Source organism: Ornithodoros turicata, chromosome 10 (assembly GCF_037126465.1).
Source record: "Ornithodoros turicata isolate Travis chromosome 10, ASM3712646v1, whole genome shotgun sequence".
NCBI classification, from domain to species: Eukaryota; Metazoa; Arthropoda; class Arachnida; order Ixodida; family Argasidae; genus Ornithodoros; species Ornithodoros turicata.
This window is the reverse complement of record NC_088210.1, coordinates 24,863,542-24,889,924: the sequence shown is the minus strand read 5'-3', so window position 1 is coordinate 24,889,924 and position 26,383 is coordinate 24,863,542. Positions and strand designations below refer to the sequence as shown.

Below are 26,383 nucleotides of genomic sequence, written 5' to 3'. Positions count from 1 at the left end.
GACACCGGCAGTTGTGTTGTCCTTGGGAAATGCTTTTGCGCTCACAACTAACAAACGTGCATCCCGACCGGCGATTTCGCGAAGGCTGGTATATAAAGATAACTCTGATAGAACGATTGAATAGCGCGTTCCCGTCAATGTCGTTATAAACAGACTCGATCGTATTACATATTTAGCTAGAGGAATGCAACAATGCATATGCTTCGAGGTCCAACCATACCAATAAACTCCAATCGCTTTAACTCATTCATCTGTTTGTATTTTCTGTGTGTAAGTGTCATGGGGTAGTCAGTTTTACTTCGTCGCGACTCACATCCCCATTTTCTTCTTCTTTATCGCATCACCATCACCGTACCAATAAAAATGTTAATGTCATTAGCGATTGCTATTTGTGGCGGGCATGTACGGGTCCCGACAAAAGTTTACGGGACACCATAACGACGTATTTCTTGATCGGAGCGACCTAAGAGGAGCATGAAATACTCAGTCACCTGTTTGTAAGTCTATCTGTTCCCGTTCGCTGCCAGGGTGTCCCACCGATGAGGATAAACGTCACTCCAGCGTTACGTAAACTTTTGTCGGAATCTGTACAAGCAGTTAAGTGTGCCAGCTAGGATCACACAACAAGAATTGCATAACAAGCGAGTGGAAAGTGTCTTGAATGCAAGATAATTAACTTAGATTTGACTCTGAAACAGTAATGGCCTCTACATGGATTTGTTGTAAAGACACTGAAATGGAAATCCAAGTGCGAACCTCAGTGCGGACACAACAGTACTTTTCTGTACATCAGAGAAAATAGCAGCAAGCTGGTAAACCTTGAATTTCTTTGAGCCTCTGTGGCATGCCATCCCTGTTCTGCCACCCCATAAGGTCAAAGTTTGTTTCCTATTATGAGTATATTTTGTCGTCCTCTGTCTGTCACGTTATGGGTTCGTTTGAACACTGAAAAATCAAAGAAAATCAGTCACCAACGACGCCATGTCAATTAAGTGGCAAATATTTGTGGACAGTTTCAACGGTGTCAAGGTAAAAGGATATTAACCAGAAATGTGAACATGCAAAGAGCAAAATGATTCCCAAACAGTTCAACCACGACCCTGATCTCAGACCAAGAACTGATTCACAAACAATTTCTCGCAGGCCCAGTCTTAAGCTGGAAAGGCAAAGTGCCGTAACAGAAGATGCCTCAGACGACAATCTGGAACAGGGTAAAGGCGAGGAAGGCTCTACACCAGCACAATCATGCGAAGGGAGCCAATCCCTGCCATTGTCCACCACTGTCACAGTTCAAGTTGATCCTGATGAGAGGACTTCAGTGAGGCCAAATGAAAACACGAAGGAGACCTCCTTCTAATGCGACCTCACAATTTGTGCTGTTCGACCACTTCACACGACTCAAGTTTCAAGCAACAAATGAAGATACCGCAAATGAACCACTATAAATCGACGCTATGTCATAATTGCAGACCTTCCGAGTTTCCTGCCCATGCTACACTTGGTGAATCTACCGTTTTGAAGTGGTGAAGGCTCTGGTACCAGAGCACAGAGCTGGTCTAGCATAACCTCCACTTCTTAGCGCAACAAATGTGTCTGGTGTGCAGTACGCCAGAATAGGATTTTACAAATTTATGAACTGAGCAAAGTGACGTGATCTTCAGATGCACTTCCAGCAGCAGACGACCGGTGCTTCTTATGCAATCCTGGACAAAGGCGTTAACTTACAATGTTAGAACAAGTTACACATATATTATATTCATAGAGCTCTATTAAATCCATAGGTGTAGGAAAGGAGTGTAACCCAAAAATTTTAAATGGGAAATTAAGGGAATGGATATGTTGTGGTCCAATCGGTGGAGCTATTTTACATAGTGAAATGTAATGTAATGCAGTTCTCAGTTGCCATGTTGTGATTTTTCTTTTAAGTGTTGCTTTAATGTCTGACATTTTAGTAGATGTTGCGTGCATGATATGCTCGGAAGCAAATCAAGAAAACATTCCCATACAGCACTTGTTGTGTGAAGCCTTCTGAATGATTTTTATGTTTCTTTGGCTGCACGTGCAGGGAGTTCCACATAACGCTCACGGAAACATCCGTTCTCCTGCATAGGATCCTCAGTATTTTCTCCCGCAAGTGCAACACTTCACACATGATCTACACACAGGAACGTGATCGTTTTCATATGTTTAGCTAGCCTACGGTCCTTTCACTTAATTTCCATCGAGGTCCCTGTAAACTCTGCAGCAAATAAATTGGACGACTGGGAACCCTTTCAACATACTGCAGATCCATCCTGCATTCACGTTGTCCCAACTAAACAACTTATCCTTGTGTTTCTGTGGAAGCACGCAATGTGCTAGCAAGATTTTGCGATGAAACACCACTGGCTATAACAGCAGACAGATCCTCGTGATCATGATCATATAATACATGATAATGTAACACACACACGTAGCATGTGTGGCACTTATTGGAGAAAACATTCATGAGTGAAGTGCAGAAGGACACATTTTTCCCCATGTTTCTGTGAAAGTTTTTTCAAACAATAAGTAACGTGTTATGTGAAACATCCTCCACTTCATCTAACTTTTGTATAAAGTGATCCACACTGCTTGCAGAGCATATGTTCTTCGTCATCCTGCCATGTGGTAACCATGTACTAGGCTTTTATGCATATTTTATACTGTGCATGTTTTCAGTATTCTTTTACTGAGTATGATAATTACGATTTGTAAAGCACAGCGCGAAGGAACTAGTTTAGGACAAAAATAGTGAGGCTTGAGATGCACCATCATTTGGATAATGACTGTCTCTGTGCACTGACTCGTGTAGTCTGTATTTGTAGTATATAATATATTATTTCGAAGAAACTAGACACAGATGGTAGTGTATAGTTTCCTATAGAGATGGGACGAATCCAGAATTTTCCGAATCCGAATCCGAATCCAAGGAAGGTTCTGCGAATCCACGAATCATTCGAATCCTTTCCTTAAAAAGGGTTTAAAAAGCCAGGGAAAAAAAAAACTTCTACTGCAAAGTGTTCTTAAGCAGAATATGATACCTTTGTTTAATGAAAAACAAATTAAATAATAGTTCAGTTTCAGGAGAAAATATACCCATATAGTACTAGTTATTCTTAAACGTAATTTATTTAACATGTTTTTCATCGACTACTCGAAATACGTAAATTCTCGAGTCTGAATTATTTCCATGAACCTAAGCAACAATCAAAAGCAAACCCATGTTACTCTTAAATCTGTAAAGTAATAGTTCCTGCCTGAACTCTTTTGAGTACAGAGCAATGTAAACAAACAAACAAGAAAACAGCCATCGGCCAATGAGGCTTTCGGCGGACTTTGGAAGCGCCAATTTGAAAATGAAACAAGTAAACGTAGTTGGTGGATTCGAAAGATTCGATTCACCATTTTGGGCACTGGGATTCGGATTCCTGAATCCCTGCCCAGGATTCAAGGATTCCGTTGGCACATCCCTAGTTTATTACTTTAGTGGGTGGTAAACATGGAACATAAAAGGAACGGAATTCATTGGTTTTAAAAGAGCTTTGTGTCAATCGCAATCCCATTGTGCCATAGTATTCTTAACATTGCTTGCCATTGCCTAATGCTCGGCATGGTCTTTGTTATGGGCATAAGGCAGAAATGAAAGCTACCTATACCTGTGCATGAAAAAACATTGGTAACACCAGGCTGTGACAACATGGAAGTTTTATTATGATATCATCCCGCTTAGCAGCAGGCTATTCTTTTGTTTTAGTGTTGAAATAACAGAATAAATTAGCGAAAGCCGTCGCTGTTGTCCGAAAATGTACAAGACACCAGTAAAGGAGGTATCAGCACTGTTTGCTTACATATCTCGAAAGCTAAGTTACCGTTTGTACTTATTAATAGTTTCAATGATCCATGCAGAAAAGCTTTTTTTCTGCAGCTATAATGTAATGTTGGATTCGTAGACCAAAGAAGCCTATCTGGTCCCTAAAATGGTGTCACAAGGGTTGACTGGATTTTTTTTTTTAAATATAAACTATCACGCACTGAGCCAAAGGAGATCAAAATTTCAAGCTCTCAAACATTTCAAACAACAGTACCTTGCGTCTACCTGTTTCTGCCCGCTTATGAATCTCTGTTCCTTCACTAAGTTCATGCAGTTCTCTCATCCTATCTTTGATAATTCAAATAGCACTCAGTTCCAGGTTAACGGGCAGCACACAATGGCCTCAACCTATTGCAGAACCGCAAAACTGCGGACGGCAGTGAAGACCAAGCAACATAAACCAGATCGCACCAACATACATTTTGATAGCATCAGCAAATTGCATCGTAGAAAGCTATTTTTAGAGAAGTACTGAGATGTGTCTGCAGGACGAGCATGTACCATTACAGAGTACTACGTCTAGCCATTTAGAAAGCCAGTAACTCCACTACTGTTCAATATTAATTCGAGATTTGAAGTTCCTTTGGCACAATACACCAGGCACAGATTCCAGTGCTATCCATCCTCAATGTCTGCCTCTACTGCACTTTCAAGTAAAAAGCTCGCTTTATACAAGTCAGCACAAAACAAACTAAAATGCCCTCGAAATACTTTATACATGTAATCACGCTGTCATCAGTTCCTTCCCATGGTCAGACATTTAACACTGATGATCCATTAACAGCCATGCTATCGTCGTTCTGAAGTCTGTTGACCATATTCTCTAGCTCCTGGACATTCATGACAGACTGCTCAAACTTATGGGTCACCAACTGGCGATAAAAATGAACGGCAAAGACAATGAAGACGATCGCTACAGGTATGAGTATAATGGTCGCAGCCAAGGCCGCATTCTCTGAGTACTCGTAAAAGATGACCCAGGCAAGAATGGCAATCTCGGCCATGAAGAGCAGTATGCCGAAGACTGTGGAGAAAGCCCACGCTGTCTCTATGTACATGTGCATCTTCTCGTGGGGGGATTCCGAGACTGAAGCTATTCCGTGCACGCTCGCGACGGCTTCCAGATTCGGTAAGATGCACGTAGAGATCATGAGTGCGAGCATGTGCACGGAAACGAGCAGTGTCGTGCAGATGCTGAATGCGATGAGCAGTCCTTCTGGTACCTTGCTGCTGAGGTTTATCTCCACCATAGCAACCTGTCGGGCAGAAAAAAAATAACCGTTGTAGAATTCCGGTTAACTTGCGTAAGGAAAACCTCTCCCTTGTACATGCTTGCTAGAAAAAAAGAGGCTGCTAACGAAAGTGTAAAAGCTAAAAGGAACATATTCGGAGCTAGTACTGGACTCCCGATGGGGTTAACCTGCAATGATGGAGCTTGAGAAGTGCTCCTGTTCTCTGATTTGTTTTCTGGTCAGGAACCTGTAGTTCTCATATTGTCATAAAGTGACATGGCCAATTTTAATTGCTGGCCCACAGCTATTTTTATTGAAAGTGCAAATCAAAAACTTGTCCTAATGCATTTCTCCAAACAAGAGGCACAACAAACTACTTGCTACCTCTCAACAGTTTACAGAGTAGATGGAAAGGCAAGTGTCGTCTGTTTTGTTGCTCTCATCTAAAAAAAATTCCCATCCTTCATAACGATTATAGTTAACTTGTATCTACTAAATGAACTGCACATTTCTTGAGGCTCATTTTAGACTTTACATTGTTCTGATGTGGTCGAACAATAATATTGGCATTCCTGTGGACCTATGCGATGTTATCAGTAATTTCCTGTGTTAACTTGAACACGTCACTCATAAAGCACACGTTCAGGAGCACAGTGGCAGTACTATTGATATGGACTGAGCAATAACGTTTCTCTGACGAATGGACACTGTCAAAATATTTTCCAAAGCACATGGATATAAAAGAGTGGATCTCATTCGTACTTTGTTTTTCCTCACTCGAAGTAAGCTATAGTTTACTATAGTTCCAGCCATAGACTATCACAAACCTCAACAAGAAGCTTGTTATTCAACGTGACGCTTTGCAGTAACAACACCGTACATTGCGGCCATAAATACACTTGCCATTGCAAATCCCGAGAGCAGTGCTGACGTTCTACTGGATGCCTTGAGTTTCGCTCTACTGAGGTGCAGTCTTCGCCAAGAAAGAGCATGGATGTTGTTCTCTGGTTTACTCATCTCCCTCACAAAAGATTGGATCACAAGTTCCTGCACAACATTCGGGCGATCACCTATAGAGTCGGTCCAAAGTATTTCTGCACCGCGTGGAATATTCATGAGAAACGACACTCCAAGATCTAATTAGCCGAGATTCTAAGTACACACAGGGAGTGCATAGGTATTGGTATGTTTACAGGGTCAGAGCTGTCTCTGAGAATATACACAAATCATTATGATGGCACAATAACAACACATATGTTAGCACAGGCAGTTTGGCACTGTGGAAGTCATCAGCAAACTCAGTCGCTGACTTCATTTATGGCACGTATACGGACAGAAAAATGATAAGTAAACGGACAGGCTTCCGTCGCAACAACACACGGAAAATGCGGGACATCCTTAAGCTTATACGACTAGCGTCCGATCCCCATGTGCAGTCAAGCACATATTCCAATAACTCGAATCAATTCCGTCAGATATTTAGTGTCTGCGAACATAAATAGATAACGGGAGACCTTACAATGTCACGGCAAACAGAGTTCACAAGTGATTGTGGATTACACTAAGCATAATGATATACAGCCTCGGTAGACGTATACGGCCAGCTGCGTCGTCACGTGACCCGAGAAGGCGTGTGATGTCGTCAAACTCGTCATGATCCGTACACCTCCAGTCACGCACGCACTGAGTAACAATGCACAAGCTTGCAAGTTTGAGGGATTCGTACCGCGCCGCGTGAGTTTTCTGTGAGTTCTGCGTGCTTCTCTGCGGTGCTGCAACTTCTATCGCCGCCAAACATGGACGACGACACAGAGGAGCGTCGCAAACTGGTGCGTACACTTACCACCGCTTGCACAGTCGTCTTGGTGCATTGAAAGTAGTTGTTATGCTGTGGGCTTCGCAGCCATTTTGGACTGAGAATCGTGCAGGGGCTTCAAAAAAATACCTGTTGTTCACTACAGTTTTTAATCACAGCAAGCGTGGTCCTGTGTTGTCCAAGACAGAACGGACGCGTTCCTACAATGCGACGTATTTTCAGTGCTTGCAGGAGAGCCTCGGCTTGCTACATCTGCATCTCCGTCTGCGCGCAATGGGCATTGAATTAAATAGACAAGCTTGTAACATTTGAAACTCCTATATGAACACAACATACATGAATCACAGAGCTTCGGAAGCGTTACCGTCGCTGTGTTCCGGTGAATTGTTCCTGAATGAACTTGCGTGAACTTGCTGTAGCAGCCTTGTCCTAATGTGTATACTAAGAACGGTTTGAGTATCAAGAGCTCCGACCAATGACTAGCATGATTCCTGCTAATCTAGACAAAGTAACCAACGAAGTGTGGTTCCTGTCCACAGGTAGGTATATTAATCGGCGCATCCCAGTGCTGCTTCCCTGGCGTCAGAGTTTCGGTTTTAGATTTCGCGCTCTAAAAGTTGCCGACACCCGAGCATGATGGTGTTGCATTTTGCAGGTTCATGGCCTTCAGTTTTGCCATATAGACCCCCCCCCCCCATTCCTCCCCAGGCAGCACAGGGTATTGGAAATTCAATTGCAAATGGGCGCATATCACTGCAGCACTTCACGCACTGACCACAGGAAGGACGTCGAAGGATTTGTCCACTACCCTGTACACGCGCTTTCCCTACATGGTGCTGCTGTGAAAAAGTTGCCTGTCATATCCACCGACAGTAAAATGACGAGAGAGAGAGAGAGGCAAAAGTGCAAATCATGCAAGGTTGCATCATTGTATAGAATGGCTTCTTGGTGCTGTACAAAAATGCACCCACTCGAGGGGATGGAAAATAATTCGAGCAGCTCGAGGCACATGTCCCCGTAAAGGTGCCATAGATACAGAAGTGTGCACAGCCCCCAGCAATGTGCCGGTGAAGTCTTCTTTTAAGGCACGTCAAAGCCATGCCGCCTAATCCATTGTCGTTCCTCCTACTCTCCCTTGTGGTTTCGTTCGACTGTGGCCATGGTCAAAGTGGACGACTGCGCCTGAAGGTTACCACAGGGAAGAAGCGGCCCCTTTTTTCCCTTTAATTGCTGTTTTGCTGAGGGACTTTTTATGTTGTCCCCGCGTACCCATTTTATGTCGTCGCTTCGTTTATTTCTGCGGTGCAAAACCCAGAAGGAATGGAGGAACAATAGCAACTGACATCCCCGTAAGAACCGTAGTAATAAAAGCCCAATAAAAATGCTCTATACCAATATGGTAACGTTTCATCCAGTTTGAGGGGGGAAGAGACGTCTCTTTTCCCTCAAACCGAAGGAAAGGTTACCTCTCTCTCTTCGCATCTACACCAGCTTAAATTAACACAATTAGTGTAATTTCACCAATAACCACTAGATAACCAGCAGCTGCCCGTTAATTGTCTGGCACGTGCGTTGAGTTCGGCTTCGGAATCGGATTGGCTTGCGCCTCTTGTGCGCGTCTTCCGCGCGCTGTGGCAGTAGGTCATCCTCGATGCCACCATCACGGCAGTGCTCTTACTTTCCATCTTGTACATATAAACATGTGTGTTGTTTTGCTACTACGACGTTTTCGTCTCCTACGCTGCAGCAAGGCTCGGACTTTTCCCAAGACTGCGCAGTTCTTTATTCCTATGTAGCTTCCAGCTGTTCGTTTCTTTTCCATTGCACTTTGGACTTAAAAACCACCTAGCTGAAAGCTGTCCTGGCAAAAGTAACATCAGCATGAGCGCCAATCTCCTTTTCATAGTATTTTCGTCAAACTACGCCATTACCGAAACGAACGGCTGATGGAACTAGCATCATTCTCTGAATCCCAAATGCTTTGATTTGAAATTAAGCGAAGCCCCACCCTCCTTGAGAGGGCAAGGCACCCAGCATATCCATGATGAGTAGAGTCTGAGCTTGAGGGAGCTTGATCAAAGAACCACTACACACATACGAGTGTCGTCTCTTCTGTGTGTCGTGGCTCCCTAGGCTTTGCTCATCATGGATATGATCCAGCAGCTTGCCTGCGTCTACGCTACCTTGTCTGCCCTCAGTGCCCTGCATAGGGCGATCTTCGAGAAAACTTCGGGAAAGCTAGATCACGAGCTCAATGAGTAGTGGCACATGAGAAGAGGTGATTGTCGCTGCTGGTGACAAAATACAATCCCCTCAACTTGCGTGAAGCTCTCCAACACGATAGTGACCAAAAGTTTACGAAATATAAATATCTATATAATAAAAAAGTTTTAACTAAAAGTTACTTTAGTTATTTCAGACTACAAATAACTGGGCGTCAGGCGGAAAACCAGTAGAAGTCGGGACACGCCGAGGGGCGAGACAAGCAGGAAGGCCCCTGATTGGCCGGCTGGAATGCAAAAGGTCGCATTTTTTATTGGTCCTGTCAATTTAATTTCCATTGTGCCAGTGTTGTATGAACGATCTCAAACTATGGGGAGATGTTACTGTTGGGCCTGTCACGCCTGACTCCCTTTTTTGCCCTGTTTGGTTGGCTCTAGGACATTTCGGTACACGGACTTGTACCGACGTCCGTGTACCGAAGTGTCCGGTACCGAAACGTCTGCATAGTGCATATACCGTCTTGGCTTGGACGAAGTGGGTTGTAAGGGACTGTATCAAATTCTTGAGACCTGAACGCTAAGCTCTGGGTACGGGGGTTGTAATAACGTAGCTCAACGTAGCTTTGATTGCTTAATTTAGGTATCGCTCAATCTCTGGTGACAATGACGCAAAACTCAAGTTGTAAGGTTTTTAACTCGCCAATTTCCGAACATTTGACGTCCGGATTACACCTTCACCCGGTCATGGAACGCAAGCCTTGAATTTCCGAACGGTTCGGGTGAAATCCGTAGAAGTGGCAACCCTAACCTCCGCTGGTTGCGCCGTGGATACGCTTGTTTATCGAACGTTTGCGGGCTGACTGGCTTTCGTTCGAGACCCGTCAAAATGTTTCTTTCAGAAATATTTTGCAATGATTCCGAGTTTGTGTGTGCCAACACTCAGGCCTTTCTTGGTTTGGAAACCGAAACTTGGTATATGCAACCATAAAAGCTGTGCGCTGTTCGAATTTTTGGTGTTTGCAAACGTGAGAACGTCTGAATATGACAAAAAATAGCGGGAGATAGATTTTGGCACATCATCAGTCTCTGGGTTGCGCGTCAGACCTTGTCATGGATGAAACTCCGCGCGGTGAACCGTTTAGGCACTGAAAAGAGTGTAGCTATGTCGCGTCCCTATACTTGGATAGCGGGGCCCCTTAGTGACACTGCAGCCGCCATATTAACCTTCCTGGCCCGTTATCCAATCAAAGCTCCCAAAACACAGCCGTTGTGACAGACGATCATGGCGGACGGCGATGTGAAAACAGACAATAATTCTACTAAGCCACAGCAGTACTCATCAAAGGTAAATCGTCGATGACCTGTGCTGTTTTTTACGCATATTTCGCTGCCACATTTGCGAGCGCTCAAAAAGACCAAGCTCACGTGAAACACGCGAGCTTTGTTTGTTGTCCTAATGGGTTAGTTCCTCAGAGCTCTAAAGTCGTTTTCCCAACGTTATGATAGTATAAATGATGCGGTAACCTAGAACTATGACACGATGGTTATATTGCACCGATGTCGTCGAACAAACGTGGGGGAGCGTTGCGATGGACACGGTATTTTTGAAGGAAAGAAGTTCCAAATTGCGAGTAAACAGACTTCGCAGACGACACAGTTTTACTCCCCTATGTTACGATTCCTTTAGTTCCTGACGCCTGATCGCGGTTCTCTGATGCTTTCTTGCCGTCGGAGGAAAATGTAACAACGATCAATCTGGTGCGATTTCAGTTGTGTGTTGTACGTTTATGGTTATCATAGTTTCCTTACTGCAGTACTCACTGTCTGTGACCTTATGTTGTGCCTGTAGAGAGTAAAAGAACGGAGGCACTACACCGAAGACTGCCTTCAAGATGACGAGATCGAGGGACGAAGAATGTTCACGGTGGAGGATAAGATCACCAGCCCTGCCTTCACTTGCACTCTCGTTAAAGAGATGAAAGGGGAGGGTAAGTGCTGCACGGCAGCTCATTCGCTCGAAAACAAACGAGAGGAGTAAATAATTGTGCATCCTTTCGTGCGTTTCGAATTATGCTTGACATGTCAATGCTTCAATCGCAGATTTCTCCCTGAAGTACTTTCAAGAGTTTGGCTTCGAGTACCCCATGTTGTTCAAGAGCAAGGCAAACTTGGGAATGAGGTATGCGTGTGTATGAAATGTCTGCAAGTACTCATTTGTGCTCATGCAAAGCATGTTGCTGTGTTGTGCTATATTCTCCCACATAAGAAAGTCACATACTGTGTACCTTGTACAAGGGTGCACATATTATATTGTACCTTAAACGAGGCACAGCACGGATATGGTTTGAAGATTGATAGTGCTGTTACGAATTTAATTGCATCCTTTTTTTGGTTTTGTAGATTGCCGAGCCACAACTTCACCTGCAATGATGTCAGGCAGTGTGTAGGTACGTACACCCCCTGCCCTTATTCTCTATTCTCACCAATAATTATGCATTTTGAACGTCTTGTCCAAGTAACAGATGCCCAGCTACACCCCTTATGCCACTCAACCTGATGCCCATGTTCCCGTACTTACCTGCCATGTCTGTGCTTGGGGACAAATGACTTATCTGTGCACCTCATTATACATAATTCATTTTTACGGTGCCACCTTCCTTCTGTGCAGGGAGCCGGAGAATACTAGACGTCATGGACGTAACAACTCAGAAGGATATCGAGATGAACATGAAGGACTGGTGCAAATACTTCGAGAACCCGGTTCGGGATAAGCTTTTGAATGTCATCAGCTTGGAGTTCAGCCATACGAAACTGGAGAACTATGTGGAGTCACCCACTGTCGTAAGTTGCCATAATACTCGCAAATAGTAAACTAGTAAATAGTAAACAAGCAATGTAGTTGAGCCCTACTTTGCTCTGTGTGTGAGTAGTGGCAAAATAACTGCAATTTTGTAGTAACTATAAATACTGTAGTTTGATTTGCCTTTGATGTGTAACATTTGCAATCCTGATTTGCAACGGGACTTACTGTGTTTGTTACACACTTACGAGATAAAGCATTTGTTTGCCATTTTTTTCTTCAGGTAAGGCAAGTTGACTGGGTAGATGCAGTTTGGCCTAGGCATCTGAAAGAGAGTCAGACTGAGGGGACCAATGCCATTGAAGACATGAAGTACCCGAAAGTTCAAAAGTCAGTAACAGTCCACAGTGCCAGCAGCTCAGTAACAGTACAGCGGTCCTCTCTTAATTAACTTACCCCCTCTTGCAGGTACTGCCTTATGAGTGTTAAGGGCTGCTACACGGATTTCCACATAGACTTTGGTGGCACATCCGTTTGGTACCATTTGCTGAGAGGGCAAAAGGTACTCACATTGTGCTTGCCTGCCATAATACTTCCGTTCATTAACACCGGAAAATACTTTTCCTGTTTTTGCAGATCTTTTGGTTGATCCCACCCACGGAACGCAACTTTCAGTTATACGAGCAGTGGGTTCTGTCAGGGAAACAGGGCGACGTCTTCTTTGGGGAAACGGTGGAAAAATGTGACAGGGTGACCCTCAGTGAGGGTGACACTTTCTTTATTCCCACTGGTATGTGGTCAGTTTGAGTCTTTCTTGTCGCAGACCAGTGGTTTACCCAGAATTTCGTCCTGGGGGTGGGGGGGGGTGGGGGTGAATTTACGTACTTTTGACAATATTGTGCAATCACACAAAATTTTAGGGGGGTATCTTCCAGATTTTGGAGGGGTGTAGGTGGGTCTGGATAGATCACTGTCGCAGACCCTTATTGGCTTTGGTACTTCCGTACTAACAAGAAACTTATTTTTGAGAACAGATGAATTGTTAGCTGCCAGTACAAATGCCCAACATTGTGAAAAGTAATTTTACAGTGACAGCTGTTAAGGGCTCAGTTTCGTGAAGATCCTGTCCCGTACGTCGCACCTCCGAAAAAACAGTTAGACGAAGCGACAAAACGAGATAACAAATATGACGAGTCATTTTACAGAGACAGCTGTTATCTCGTTGATCACATGCAACCCCGATGTCTCCCAACAGGATGATAAAGGGAGCCACATCTTTTTATGTATGTTTACAGGGTGGATACATGCTGTCTACACTCCAGAAGATGCTCTGGTGTTCGGTGGCAATTTCCTGCACAGCTACGGAATTGAGAAACAGTTGCGTATTGCTGAGATCGAAGATGCTACGCATGTAAGTAGAAACCCTTCACGTTATTCTTCAAGGTGGGACTTCATTCATTTTGAATGTTGAGTTAACAGTTACACACATGGGTGCTTAACACTTTGGAGAATCAGGTTAAGTATCTGGTATTGCCGCACTACCAAGAATTTTGGCAATACATTGACTGTAGCCTTATTGCCCTTTCTTGTGGTCACGTTTGCTACAGTAAAACACCAGTTGAACGAACGTCACTGGAACAAACTATTCAGATGAACGAACTGTGCTAGAATCCCCCACCGGAACTCTATTGTAGCCAATGTAAATAATTTCCAGTTGAACAAATCCCAGTGCAGCGCAAATTTCTGTTCTACGTATCTTTTCTACGGTCCAACAGCATGCCTCTTGGTTCATCGTGGCCGCCGCCATGTTGGCTTTGAGCTAGAACTTGATTAGAACGCCAAATTTGGGTCGCAGCCATAGCCCCAGCCAGAATGCAGCCACACGTAGCAGAATGGCGCGTAACAGACCAGAACAAACGTTCACGTTCTTTCATCGTTTTTGTGATGTTTGTGCTTTGTGGCCTTTTGTTTTTCTCAGCAAAATATGCGCATTACAGAAAAAAGTCCATCATTAAACGAGAGGCAAAGTTTTACGAGGTTGCGACCACGGAAAGTGCGAAGCGGACGTTGTGAAACAACACCACGGTCAGATTTGCGAAAGTGATGGTTTCTGCTAAGTACCAGATGTCTCAGTGCACTTGGGAATAATGCAAAATAAATATCTTTAAATATCATTTAGGCACCACCGCTTTATTTTAATTCGTGACAGCAAGCTGCCCCGTACTCATTTCAGTTTAGTGAACTTTAACTTAAGTGAACTGTTTCTCTATATCCCTTGAAGTTAGTTCAAGTGAAGTTTCCCTGCATTTTGTTGTCAGTAGCTGTCTTCAGCAAACTATACTCAGCATGTTTTGCGTCCCCCGTCATATCCACACTTTTCCTTTTTATTCCTCAGGTGCCCTTAAAATTTCGCTACCCGTTCTATCGCGAGATGCTTTGGTATGTTCTGCAGCGGTATGTGAACTGTCTTCTCGGCATCAACAACCTTACCTGCAACGAAGATGGGGACCCCGTGGATTCTTCGAAACAGCAGTTTCCTCAGCCCACTCCGTTGGCCAGCGCTCCACTACCATTACTTGGACATAATGGGGGACCAAATAATGGATCATTTCTCGATCTAAGCACGTTGTCTCCCCGACAAGCAAATGGGACACTGTCTCACTTGCCATCCGATGCCGACGACTCGTTAGATGTTGGAGTGGACGTAAAGAAGAACTTCTCCCCCGGTCATGTTCATCTAACTCGCCGGGAGCTCGATGGAATTCGAGTAAGTGTTCCCACTCTTGTTCTTGTCATAACTAAGGCCCCGGGTTTTCCGCGATTCCGCGAAATATCGCGGAATTCGTCGCGGAACCCTTCATTTGGCATGGAATTTCACGGAATCCCTTATTTTGCTCAAAATTTTCGCAGTGTTTGGCACGGAATTTTGTTGAAATAAGATTGAGTCGAAGGACGCAATTGGCGGGATGTGGACGGTTACTGCAATGTGCAGCGTCTCAGGAGAAGTATTACACGCTCACGCAAAAGAGCTTCGGATAAAAGCTGTTCCAACTGTTCCAAGATACATGTGACCCTTCGATACTGATACTTCGGTACCGTATTTACTCGCGTATTTTTGCGCAGTTGCATGATTCGCGCCCCCCTAGTTTAGCACTAAAAATGACAAGAAAACAAAAACTCTCGCAATTTGCGCACCAGCGTTTTCGTACGAGGATATCTGGCACGCGCGTCTCGGCGACCGTGGCGATTGCTTTTCGCAATGCCGTCAGTGTTTGATGTGCGCACACTTTCAGGTGATGGTCCACTGACGCGATGGACGATACTGTCACTCGAACTACAGAATGTGGAAAGAAACGCTGGACAAACACGCTATGACAAACCTTACAGCACAACATCACAAAGTTGGCGGACATAGCATGCTTTCGGTTGTCAAGTGCGACTAGCGGCGTCTCGACATATTTCACCGGTATATGAGTGGTAGTGGGTCTGCATTTTGCCTCCCGACCGTCGGTGGTCACGGGGTATTTGGGTACTTCTCTCGCACTCGTGGAATGCAGTGATGATGTCAATATCGTCTCTACCGGGAGCCTATATATGACCCGCATACTAAACTTTCGAAATTTTGCGTCGTTTGAATATCGTAACGAACATTTCTGCGCAATTTGCGCACCCCCAACTTTGCCGACTTTTTTTGGGGAGAAAAAGTACGCAAATTATGCAAGCACGCTTTCATGAGCACAGGGGGACATATGATTGTTATGATGGCAATATTTGATGAGGAGTCACACAAAGACATATCCCGCGCACAAAAGCCTTTCTTTGCCTTTCCTTTACATTACAATTTGCGCACCTTCGAAAATATTCACCCACTTGGATCCTGATGTACCAAGTGGGCCTTGTGTTATGTTAGTGTTGCTGCCAAGCTAGGCAAAGAGGAGGCAGGCTTCTCTGAGAGACAAGTGTACTTCAGTTTGCATGATGTGTGTGTAGCTTCATTTCTGTCATTTCTGATGTAGCTAATCATTCGCTGGCTGGAGAAACTACCTGCGAACAAGAAATTTGTGCCTGAACTTGTGCGTGATCCAGACGCCTTGCTCGCTGATGCGAAGGTACGCATATATCTGTCCTTGTAGTACGTGAAGACCTTTTTTATGCGCTTATTTGAATAGAATGCAATCCAATAAATGTAAACCTGAAAGTTAAAAACAAAAACCTGACTGTCTTCATTATAGCGCCTTCTCAGAGAGCACAGATTTGATGACCCCGTGCTGGCAATAACCGATAAACCTGCGCTCACGTGGCCAGAGAGTAAGGTCAGTATAGTTTTTATTATTATTTATTATTATATTTATTTATTTTATTATTTATTTATATTTTATTAATTTAATTTTAATTAATTTAATTTATTATTATTGTTGTTGTTGTTGTTGTTGCTCTCGGGTAGCCAAGTGTCCTTCTCTCTCGTTCCCCACAGAAAAAGCCTAAACCACGTGTGGGACCACCTTCGGGCAAAAGCGGCTCAAAGAGTGGAGGGGGACGCGGTTCCGAGAAGGACAAAAATGGAGCCAGGAGGCGCCGCACTCGCTGCAAGAAGTGCGAGGCCTGCTTGAGAGCCGACTGCGGGGACTGCCACTTCTGCAAGGACATGAAGAAGTTTGGTGGTCCAGGACGCATGAAGCAGTCCTGCATCAGCAGGCAGTGCATGGCAGTAAGTCCGCCATTTTTCTGGGAGTTCTTAAAATTGCATGGCATAAAACCGGGAGGCACAGACTGTGGATTACACACAAAAAAAGAGACGCACAGATCCCTTTTGTTTGTTTGTGTCCATCCGTCCGTGTCCGTCCTCGTGCCTCCCGGTTTTTGGTCGTGGAACTTCACCATCTTGCGTGCACCCTATCCCATCTCTCGTAATTCTGAAAATCCGGGAAAATGTAGAATGTGCTTCCTGTAGTGCCATTTGTAAGTGCTCGAACTCTGAATAAGCAGGTATGTAAGGGGGGGGATACAGTAGTGAAAGGTGGATTTTCATGCAGTGTCAATATAGTTTCACTTCTCTAGTTCAAAACTTAGGGCACCAGGTATTTTATTTTATTTTATTTTATTAGCATTTGCCCCGTTTCCATCTCTTCCTAGTAGTCGGTCAGACTACATAAATTTTCAGTACGTCTTGTGTAATTTTACATTAAGTTCGGGCAGTTCTGCCACGTGGTCCTGAAATGTAATCCATTCTCTCACCTGTCTGGTACAACACACGGACTAGTGTAGTTACAAAACGTTACTACAAAAGCTGCAAGATCACATACCAGATATTGTAGCAGTTTATCGAATGTTTTACTGTGCACAGCTAATGTGGTGGTGTTGTCTTTACCACTTCAGCCTGTGTTGCCCCACACGGCCTGCTGTATGCTCTGCGGGAGAGACGGCTGGGAGAAAGGTGCCCCTCCAGCTGAGCAGGAGGCCTCCTCACTCATGGAGTGTTCCCAGTGCTGGGAAATAGTACACCCGGCCTGCTTGCACGAACGCAACCCTGAGCTCGCCGGGGCGGAAGGCAACATAAGCGATGACTTGCCGAACAGCTGGGAATGCCCAAAATGCTGCAGGGACGGCAAGCCCGATCAAGTTAAGGTGAGCTCTGATTCACACGTGCTTAAAGCAGCTCGCATTACGCTCTCGGCGGAACATGCTCACGTTATCCAGATATGTAATATCTTTAGTTCTAGTGAGCATACTTGCTAAGAGGCAATGCCATTCAATAAAAACATAATCCACATGACTCTCTCGTTCCTTCTTGGAAGTCTGGTACCGCACAAAGTTCCCACGTGTAGCAACACCACATTCCAGGCACTGGAGATCGGGAGCATTTCGGTCTCCTAGGCAATGGCAAGCTCAATAGACGACTTCAGCAAATCCAGGGTGCTTAGCGCCGCTTTGAACGGTGGGAGCTTACTAATACGAAAGAAACGGGTGGACTCCAAGCTGCTTCGATTTCTCTCCTACCAGACCATTGTCCACGACATGTCCACGACCGTGTCCACGACCCCACTCAGTAAGAGCCCAGGATGCAATGCATGCGCAAGGAGCACTGGGATTTTCTGAAATCGTCTATTGAGACTAGCTGCGGTGCGTGAAATGTACCAGTTGTGGGAACATTTGGAGACCCCGCAGAGTAATACTGCGCCAAAAACATAGTGCACACATTAAATGGAATATTGTAAACTTTTTGTACGGTTTTTGCTTGCTGTCTTGGGGGGTCTTTAAGTGGAAAGATGTCTCGAATGTACCTCGCTGTCCGATACGGCAGTAAAGTAACACATACGTGTCCCATATTTCGACTGTTCGACGGGGTCAAAATGACGTGGCTATTGTTGGCAGGACGTCGCAGGGCAGGGCATGAGTATGAAAGAGTTCAGCGAATACCACGTTGGGTTTAGAGGCATTATGTACTTTTTTGCACCAGTAATTTCACAATTTTTTACAACATTCACCGTCGACAACTTAGCAAAGTGCAGCAACAAAACAAGCGCATCTTGTACACCTGTTTAGTGTTTAAAACACGATACCTCTAGGTAGTGTGTGAGAGAACCTTGTAATGTTATTTCAGCCACGTCACACACGGGGAAGAGCATCCAAAGGGCCGCCAGACCCCAAGGTGGAGCCAGAGTTTAGTAGTTGCAAGGAAAGTGGCACAGCTGAAGGGCCTGCACTGAATTTGTCAGTCAAGTCGTACGAGAGAAACGGTACAGATGCAGAGACATGTGGGCCTCCAAAGAAGAAGGTAAGAGTACTGTATCGAATGCAACATAGTGTGTGTACGTACTGCATGTATGTGCTGCCACATAGGTTTAAACATAATCACCATATCAATCACGTAGGTGAAGCTGGAACCCATGCACGACGCGTCGGAGGATGCCGACATCCCACGCGGGGAGCATCCAGTTCCCACAGATGTGCAAGGTGCATCTGTCACAAATGGAGAGACAAGTGAAGAGGTGAACGCGTGCCTTTTTCGTTTGTTGCGCTTTTTTTTTTTCACGTGCTCAGTTCCATTCGTACGGGAAAGGCAAGAGTTTGCTTAAGATAGCAATAGTTTTTTCTATGCAGCTGTTGGTGATTGCGCCACCTAATATTGAGTGTTCTTGCTTCTCTCCGCACAGTGTCGCAGCTTGCTGTGTTTGGCAGGCAGTAGATGATCCCACTGCATCCCATGTACTGCCTGCTCACTTGCCTCTGCACAACGTGCATGTTCTTTTGGGTTGGTGTCAGCTTTACTGCTTGCTTGCCTTGCTACTGGTTACTTTTGCATGTGGTCTCTAGTGCTTTGCTATAGTGCATTTGGGTTTTTTCTGTGGTTGCACCTCAAATTTTTTTATGTGCTTTTAGGCAGTAAGATGCTGTCACCGTGCATGTATGTCAGAAGGTGCTTGGGTGTTTTGAGGGGACATCTAGCATCATACAGCCAAGCCCAACTGCTACGATCTCCAATATAACAACAACTCCAATATTGCACTAAGGTGCTCATCTGGGGTAGTTTGTAGTTGATCATCGTACTAAAAGCAGCACTCAACACACAGACAGGAAGAATGCAGTGATAATCGTGATACTGGGAATCTGGTAGAACAAGCAAAGGGGTAGGATTCCATATTTCATTGAACAAAAGAAGCATGTCAACGCAAGGGCACTCCCAGTATAGCAGTTGAACTGAGAGTTTAGTGCAGTACTCACGAATAATACGGGGAATCGGCCATGTCTGTTGTGAAGCAGACAAGTTCAAACCTGTTTGGAAGAAGTAACGGAAAGTTGCTCTCCACTTTATGCTGTCACCTTCGTGCGACAGCGTAGAACCGCAAGTATTTGCCCTAAGTAGAGCGCGGATAAATATGCACTAAAAACACCCGAAATGTGCATGCAACTATGCACTGAAAACCTTCTAAATATGCATAAAAGATACTGAATATATGCAATTTTTTCCATTGTTATTGGTACGAAAGCAATGCATCGAATCCATACTAAAAAGAGAATGTATTATATTAGGAATCACACGATAAAATAAAGCCGCCTTCATTCTGTAGCACATAACTTAGAACACTTGCTCCGCAGATACAAATCATGGAGGTGAAGGCTTTCCGTAAGTGATTGATAAAATAGCGTAAATGCAGGCTAGCTGGTGGATGGAATCCATGACGAAACAAGCCTGAGCCTGGGCAACACAAAAAAACACATACACAACGAAGCTCAACTTTGAGCTGCGTTGTATATATGTTTGTGTTGCCGATCGCCTCACTCATGCCTCACCCCATCGAAACATGGAAAATATTGGATTCTGACCAGAATTTTCGCGAAAGACGACCCAACGCAGTTCTGAAACCAGCAAAACCATCCATGAAAAAGCGGAAGTAAGCTTTCACACCCGAGAACATGGCAAAATATGCACCATTCATGCACTTTCATGCGAAATATGCCGCAACGTGCAAACATGCATTTGTATGCACCATAGAAACCTTGTGATAGGTCCCAAAGGAAGACCAAAGTGTTTTCTCATCGTCCAGACACTACACCATATCGAGAAAAAAAGATTCATTTACATGAAAATCTGCGCTCTAGTTATGAGACATCGAGACTTTGACCCTAGCAATAAAGAACCAGGAATTCAATAATATTACTTGAAGAGCTACTTGTCTTTGTACGACAACTGCGCACTCTTAAGAACACTGCCACCTCTAATGATGACAAAAAAAGTGCCGGAAAAAGTAACCTCGAGATGGGAGCACACAGACAACCACAGCAAATTCTTGAATACAGTAAAAGGTTTATTCTAGGTGTCTAGACAAGTCCGAGTTAGTAGGCACTGCTTTTATGCTTCCGTTATGCTCCATCAGTCTTCTGTTCAAGCCCCGACCACTTTAGCCAACGTAACAGAACCCATGGGCCAAAGGAATGTAGCATACATTTTTTACACAATCAACAAATTTTTCTTTTTGGTTGATGCCACACTGAGACTGGTTTCATCACGTAACCTGTTTCACCAGTTAGCCCACACTTTGAATCTTATCCGCATGTAGGCCTCAATGATGGATTCCTAGAGGCATGCCCAGGTCAGCTTTCTGCAGCAGCTGGCAACTTTGCTGACATTCATGGTTGTTGTTATGTCAGAGTAGCATCCAGTTCGTGTGTTCATTTATCAATTTTCTAGGCTAATGGTCGCCTTATTCCTCTTGCTGCTGTAGAGCTTGGATTGCAGTATCAGCTCGATGCAGATAACGGCCTATGGACGTCTACCCGAGAAACGTCATCATGACGTTGGCAGACAGACTGAAACCGAAACAAATCTGAAGGGGAGGGCTGGGTTCCACAAATGGGCACTTGTTCGCTGCCTCCTATTGAAAGAACAGTAGGACCGAAGGTCGCGTCCCTTTCAGGGACCATCGTAATCCCCTCAAGACAGTGGCTTTCAGGCGCGACCTTTTTCACCCCTAGCTTCAAACGTACCTAGTTCAAGCGGAGCAAATTGGTGGCGCTGTCGAACACTATGACGTCATTTGTTCACAAACGTAGAGGTCTATTGTCTCTGCAGCATAGCTCGGAACACTTTTGTCTGGACACTTTTAAGCATGCATCCATTCCAGGCTTGGCCTTTTGGTATCTTGACCTTTGGTTTGGTATGATGTATTTGTAATTTTAGTATATGGAATGCTGCTTCCACATCTCTTTTCAACTTCTACCCTTGCACCATGTTGTTTTAGAATGTGGTATATCCAGCATGCACTTTCTGCTTATGGCAGAAAGGTAGTTACCCTTCACAGAGTTTGTGGAAATCGACTGAGTTCCTATGCGATTGTGTGTGACCAAAATTGACTTAATTGTCACGCCACTGTTTTTTGCAGAGCTGGCCTTAAACAGCGAAGTTCAGTTTTTACTCGGGATAAACTCTGTTTTAGTTTTAGAGAACTGCTATACTGTGCACCCTGCTTGTAAGAGGTGACCACAAAAGTCATGCACAGACTTGCTATGTGCAGCATCATCACTGAACTGAAGTATCATGCTTCTCAGAAAGCAGAAGTCGCATATGGTTGGAAGCTACGAATATAACCTCTACAAAGCAACTTTTTATTGCTGAAAAATAGTATGCAAGCAACATGGGTTGTCCTTTGGCTAGTGCAGCCATTCCCTGCCAGTCAGTCTTACCAAGAATGTGTGTACAGTAGAACCTCGATATAGTGAAGATATGAATATATCGAAGTAAAGCTGTGGTCCCAATGTGTTGAAATCTCAACTATAAGCTACAATAGTGAAGTCTCTACTGCATACTAGACATATGCGTTACAGTTTGCTCTTGCTTGTGCGCTGCTGTTGAAATTAACTTTTAAAGCGTACCACGAAATGTCTGCTATTTGTGGCACGAAATTCTGCACAAAAATATGTGTATGTCTGTTCTCATGAAGCAAGTTTATTGTTTACGGTATTTTGCTATATGCAAGCATACTACAAAACAGTTCACACTGCATTCTTTTCACGGCAGTTTCGACTGTCTGCCAAATAGCACCTGCTTGTTAAAATGTAGAATTCACTCTTTTTTTCTCTTTCTGACTAAGTAGGAAAAAGGTATTGAGCTGACCAAGTAGGTGGCACTCATAGTTAATACCTTACTCTAGTCAGTACATAAGTATAGCGTCAGGCTGCTTGTGCGATGGATGCCATGCCACATATTGCACGTTGGTGAGTATGTGCAGGAAACACACTAAAGTCGTAAATTTACACGCATTGCAGGACTCTCATCGAGATGACAGAGCGGCAGTCGCTAGAGCAAGGAAAGAGGACTACGTGCGGTCGTGTGCACGATACAGTTTAGGCCATCCAGATAAGAAAGGCAAGATACTGCATGATAAATCACTCAAAGCTTCTCACGAAGACAGTGAGAACAATGTTTTCGAATGCACTGCCAAATCAAAGCAAGATTCCCAGCACCGAGGTCTCGCCATGCTCGCCCAACACGCTCGTGGCTGCAGCGACAAGGAGAAGCTCGAGACCAAGGAAGAATGTCAAGACTTCAAGCCTCCCGACAAGTTCAAGATGATGCTTCGTGACCGTGGCAATCTACGCAAACCAAAGTACATTGTCCGTCCCGCTCCCCTGCCGGAAGACGTCGAGAAGATAAAGCCTGTTGTGAAAATGGAACAGGCTGCGTCGTCCTACGCACTGTGCCGTGAAGCTGTGCTGCCAGTATTGCGTTACCTGACCCCCAAGGATCTTGCGCGCTGCCAGCTCGTGTGCAAGGACTGGAACCGCTGGTGTACGGAGCCTGGCCTGTGGCACCGCGTAGACCTGTCGCGACAGCGTGTCACCGCCCTGGCCCTCGCGGGCATCGTGCGCCGTCAGCCGCTGAGCGTGGATTTGGGCTGGACGAATGTATCCCCGAAGCAGCTGGGCTGGCTGCTCCCCCGTCTGCCACACCTGAGAGAACTGAGCCTGAGCGGTTGCTCTGTGGCATCCGTGGTCATGGCCCTGCGTTCCGGTGTCTGCCCCCGCTTGCGCTGTCTCGACCTCAGCTGGGTGGAAGGTCTTGGTGACCAAGCAGTCAGGGACCTCGTGGCCCCGGATGTCCGTTCCAAGCCGCGTCTTCTGGTCGAAGTCCGCCTGGCTGGATGCGAGATATCGGATGTAGCGGTGCGGCTCCTGGGGCACCAGCTTCCGTTGCTCAGCCGGCTCGATATATCGAGCTGTCGTGGAGTGACAGACATGGGGATTGCAGTGCTGGGAGCGGCGAAGGCGTCGCGGCTCACTGCCCTGGACGTGTCGAGATGTGCGAATGTGTCCGACACAGGGCTCGAGGCACTGAGGCGATGCACTGGACTAAGGCATCTGGACCTTCGCGACTGCCCGCAAGTTACCGATACCGCGTGCCGACGTTTTGTGGCGCAAAGCCGGCTTCCTGTAGCTCTGAAGGAAGGTAGACTCATACAAGTTATTCAGGGCTGAAATTACGGCCATCCAGCGGGAAATTGTTCCTTATGCTTGTAGATGCTGCGTGTGAATGGAAGAGAGGAATTAAGTAAAAGATTAATGTAGCTCGTAAGGTAGAAAAGAAAAAGAAATTGATAAGTGCTCACTGGTGGCAGATGCATTTCAAGATATTGGCACGTGAAAAGCATGATCGCAAAAACGGGTGTGCGTGGTTTGATAAAAGTGGTGTACGCCAATACGTTACTGTGCTCCAAAGTAGAATGTTCTCTTTTACGAGATCACTTGACATAGTGTACACTTTGGGATGTTGAAACATCAATGCATCATTTCCTCCCCACATTCTCGGCGGAGCACCTGAAGGATGTGTGTGTAGTTTCTGCCGTGTACAGTGCATACGCCTCTGGACTATAGGCAGTGCATGTTTTCTGTACATATGCCACTTTTTCTTTGACATTCACTGTCTGTTATGTCTTGTGTCCCTGTATCGAATTCTTTTAACAATATTCTCTTTTCAAGGAATGTTATACACAGTGTTCTTGTAACTTGTGTCACCCTGTTTTTGGAGTACAATTATTTATTTTTACCCACAAGTACATGGGCAGTTAACATGCAAGGTCATCTGCAGAGAAGTTATTTTATATATAGCGCCGTTTGTATATAACCTTACATAGTCATAATTGCCACCTTCTTGTAGTGCTCACTCCCCTGCTGCAACGTACGTTTCTGTGACCACTAGTGATGTGCATTCTTTTCTAAAACCACGTGTTTAAAAAAATGCAGACAGAAATTAAATGAGCAAGGATAGCCATTTGCTGCCAGTGTCTCCTGTCCTCATTTTTGCTGTAGCTAGCATTAATAAGGGAAAAAGAAAACCAGTGAAATGTCACCTCTACAGGGCAAAAGCGGTGCTGATGCCCTTTCCTGCAGCAGCGTTTCGGATGAAACGTGTCCTTTTTTTATTTATTTATTTATTTTTTACTTGGCAGCATGGTGTAACATTGATTAAAAGATTGCCATATTCATTGTAATAATATGCATATCTATGGAGCGCCATAATGTAAAAGTTGGCTCAGAAGGGCTCGGCCTTTTTTACATTATGGAGTTCCCCCACCACCTCGCCTGCGTTTGTGCTAGTTTATCACATCCATAGAGTACCTGTTTTGTTTGTGTGCCATTTATTGCACTCTCTCTTCATGAATAGTTTGCACTTTTTATTTCTGCAAGTGGCAATTATTATTTCATTGAATATTTATTTCAAACTCTCAAGCAAATTCTGCGTGACATTTAGAACTCCGAATCAAGATCCCTTCATTCATAATGTGAAATTATGCAATACATTGCATCCTAAAACAGTTTTATTCACGAACAAACGTCAGGAGTACCTTATGTGTGCTACCTGCAACCCACCCATTGAACGTCTGTGCTCAAACCATCAGACAGAAAAAAAAAAAAGAAGAAATGGCGGTCAGCAAGGCGTAATGCGATTGCTGCTGATCCGCTCAATAAGAAATCACGCGGACAGTTTTAAATTCTGGAAACACTTCAGGATGCCCACTCAGCTCGCACCTTCTAAATGTCATTAACCAATCACAAACAATCAAGCACTGAACAGGGTGTTCACGAATTGCCGTTGAAACTGAAGATCCGCTTCCACATGCACACTCCGCTTTCGTTGCACAGCAACGTGCTTGGCGCGTCGTTCATCCTCTTCGTCGATAGGCCCGCAACGAAGCAAGATGTCGCTGTTACTGCTCAGGAGGCTCTCTCGCATGTTTCTCTCGCGGCGCCCTGACATGTTTTTTCATCTGCTCGATATCCTGTTCTTCGGTGGGAAGCCGTTTTCTTCCCATGACCACCCTTTGTAGTAAAACGCAGCGCACATTACGGGTGTTATACTCTGTGAGGCACTCCTGAACGCGCAGCCAAGTGTCGTAGCCAGAGTTGGTGTTTCGAGGGTTCAAATCCCCCTGAAATCGTACCTTTGGTAGTGCATTTGGGAGAGGGAAAACGAGGGTGAAATCCTCTCCTCCATTTAAAGTTCCCTTAGAAACCATCCCGAACTATTTTTCTGGCTGCGCTACTGGCACAGATCTGAGATAGTGCGCCGCGGCTCGCGCTGGCAGTGAACCGCCCGGCGAGTTCGCCGACTGCGCCACGCATAGGCTGCTCCAGTGCGGTACCCGCGGCGCGATCTATTGCCACTCCGCGTTACTTGTCAGTTTACCGCGTTACGTCGCACAGAATATCCTGGGGTACCACAGGAATGCTATCGCACCTAAACGCCTTTGCAACAAAATTTTTGTTTCGGCTCTGCCAAAAATCGTCGTCATGGAGGCCCAGACACTGCGGTCCACTTCTGTTTACTTTCCCATAATAAACTTTTACTGAATTTTCTTACCGCGTGCACGGTGTGGGCTTCCCTGAGTATCGGGTTGTCCACATGCCTGCTAGAAAGCCAGTATA

At 45.0% G+C, this 26,383-nt stretch overlaps 3 protein-coding genes across 8 annotated transcripts in view; 2 read left to right on the top strand and 1 right to left on the bottom strand.

Annotated features, from left to right (window-relative positions):
• The window catches only part of LOC135371173 (Na(+)/H(+) exchanger beta-like), an 81,627-nt gene extending 78,751 nt beyond the window's left edge, over positions 1-2,876 (top strand). For both annotated transcript variants that reach the window (XM_064605229.1, XM_064605228.1), the window contains one exon: positions 1,144-2,876. In XM_064605229.1, coding sequence (XP_064461299.1) covers positions 1,144-1,357 — 214 coding nt within the window. In that variant the 3' untranslated portion in view covers positions 1,358-2,876. The remainder of the gene's footprint in view (positions 1-1,143) is intronic.
• Positions 2,877-3,709: 833 nt separating this feature from the next.
• LOC135371175 (calcium release-activated calcium channel protein 1-like) lies at positions 3,710-6,745 on the bottom strand. Of its 3 annotated transcripts, none has more exons than XM_064605231.1 (3): positions 6,644-6,745; positions 6,028-6,171; positions 3,710-5,148 (listed from the first exon to the last, which is right to left on the bottom strand). In XM_064605231.1, exons 2-3 carry the CDS (start codon positions 6,139-6,141, stop codon positions 4,645-4,647), a joined length of 618 nt encoding a protein of 205 aa, XP_064461301.1. In that variant the 5' UTR covers positions 6,142-6,171; positions 6,644-6,745; the 3' UTR covers positions 3,710-4,644. The 3 variants fall into 3 exon arrangements, with proteins under 3 accessions (XP_064461301.1, XP_064461302.1, XP_064461300.1); XM_064605232.1 differs by lacking the exon at positions 6,644-6,745 and adding an exon at positions 6,318-6,610; XM_064605230.1 differs by lacking the exon at positions 6,644-6,745 and having other exon boundaries at positions 6,028-6,612.
• A 21-nt stretch (positions 6,746-6,766) lies between these two features.
• Positions 6,767-24,733, top strand: LOC135371172 (lysine-specific demethylase 2B-like). 3 transcript variants are annotated; one of them, XM_064605226.1, is made up of 17 exons: positions 6,767-6,953; positions 11,012-11,150; positions 11,263-11,341; positions 11,563-11,609; positions 11,831-12,003; positions 12,246-12,352; positions 12,431-12,524; positions 12,599-12,752; positions 13,258-13,373; positions 14,358-14,729; positions 15,979-16,071; positions 16,195-16,275; positions 16,437-16,670; positions 17,339-17,587; positions 18,564-18,737; positions 18,835-18,951; positions 22,727-24,733. In XM_064605226.1, the coding sequence occupies exons 1-17, from the start codon at positions 6,921-6,923 to the stop codon at positions 23,933-23,935; spliced, it is 3,471 nt and encodes a 1,156-aa protein (XP_064461296.1). In that variant the 5' UTR covers positions 6,767-6,920; the 3' UTR covers positions 23,936-24,733. The 3 variants fall into 3 exon arrangements, with proteins under 3 accessions (XP_064461296.1, XP_064461295.1, XP_064461297.1); XM_064605225.1 differs by lacking the exon at positions 6,767-6,953 and adding an exon at positions 10,408-10,507; XM_064605227.1 differs by lacking the exon at positions 6,767-6,953 and adding an exon at positions 10,830-10,920.
• The last annotated feature ends 1,650 nt before the right edge of the window (positions 24,734-26,383 follow it).

Bases quoted from the DNA above. Each gene is read 5' to 3' on its own strand.
- LOC135371175 (XM_064605230.1), bottom strand. From the start codon at position 6,240: ATGAATATTCCACGCGGTGCAGAAATACTTTGGACCGACTCTATAGGT. The intron at 5,149-6,027 runs GCAAGTGTATTT...TCTGCCCGACAG, and splicing joins TGCTCTCGGGATTTGCAATG to GTTGCTATGGTGGAGATAAA.
- LOC135371172 (XM_064605225.1), top strand. From the start codon at position 10,445: ATGGCGGACGGCGATGTGAAAACAGACAATAATTCTACTAAGCCACAG. The intron at 14,730-15,978 runs GTAAGTGTTCCC...TTTCTGATGTAG, and splicing joins GGGAGCTCGATGGAATTCGA to CTAATCATTCGCTGGCTGGA. The intron at 16,671-17,338 runs GTAAGTCCGCCA...TTACCACTTCAG, and splicing joins TCAGCAGGCAGTGCATGGCA to CCTGTGTTGCCCCACACGGC.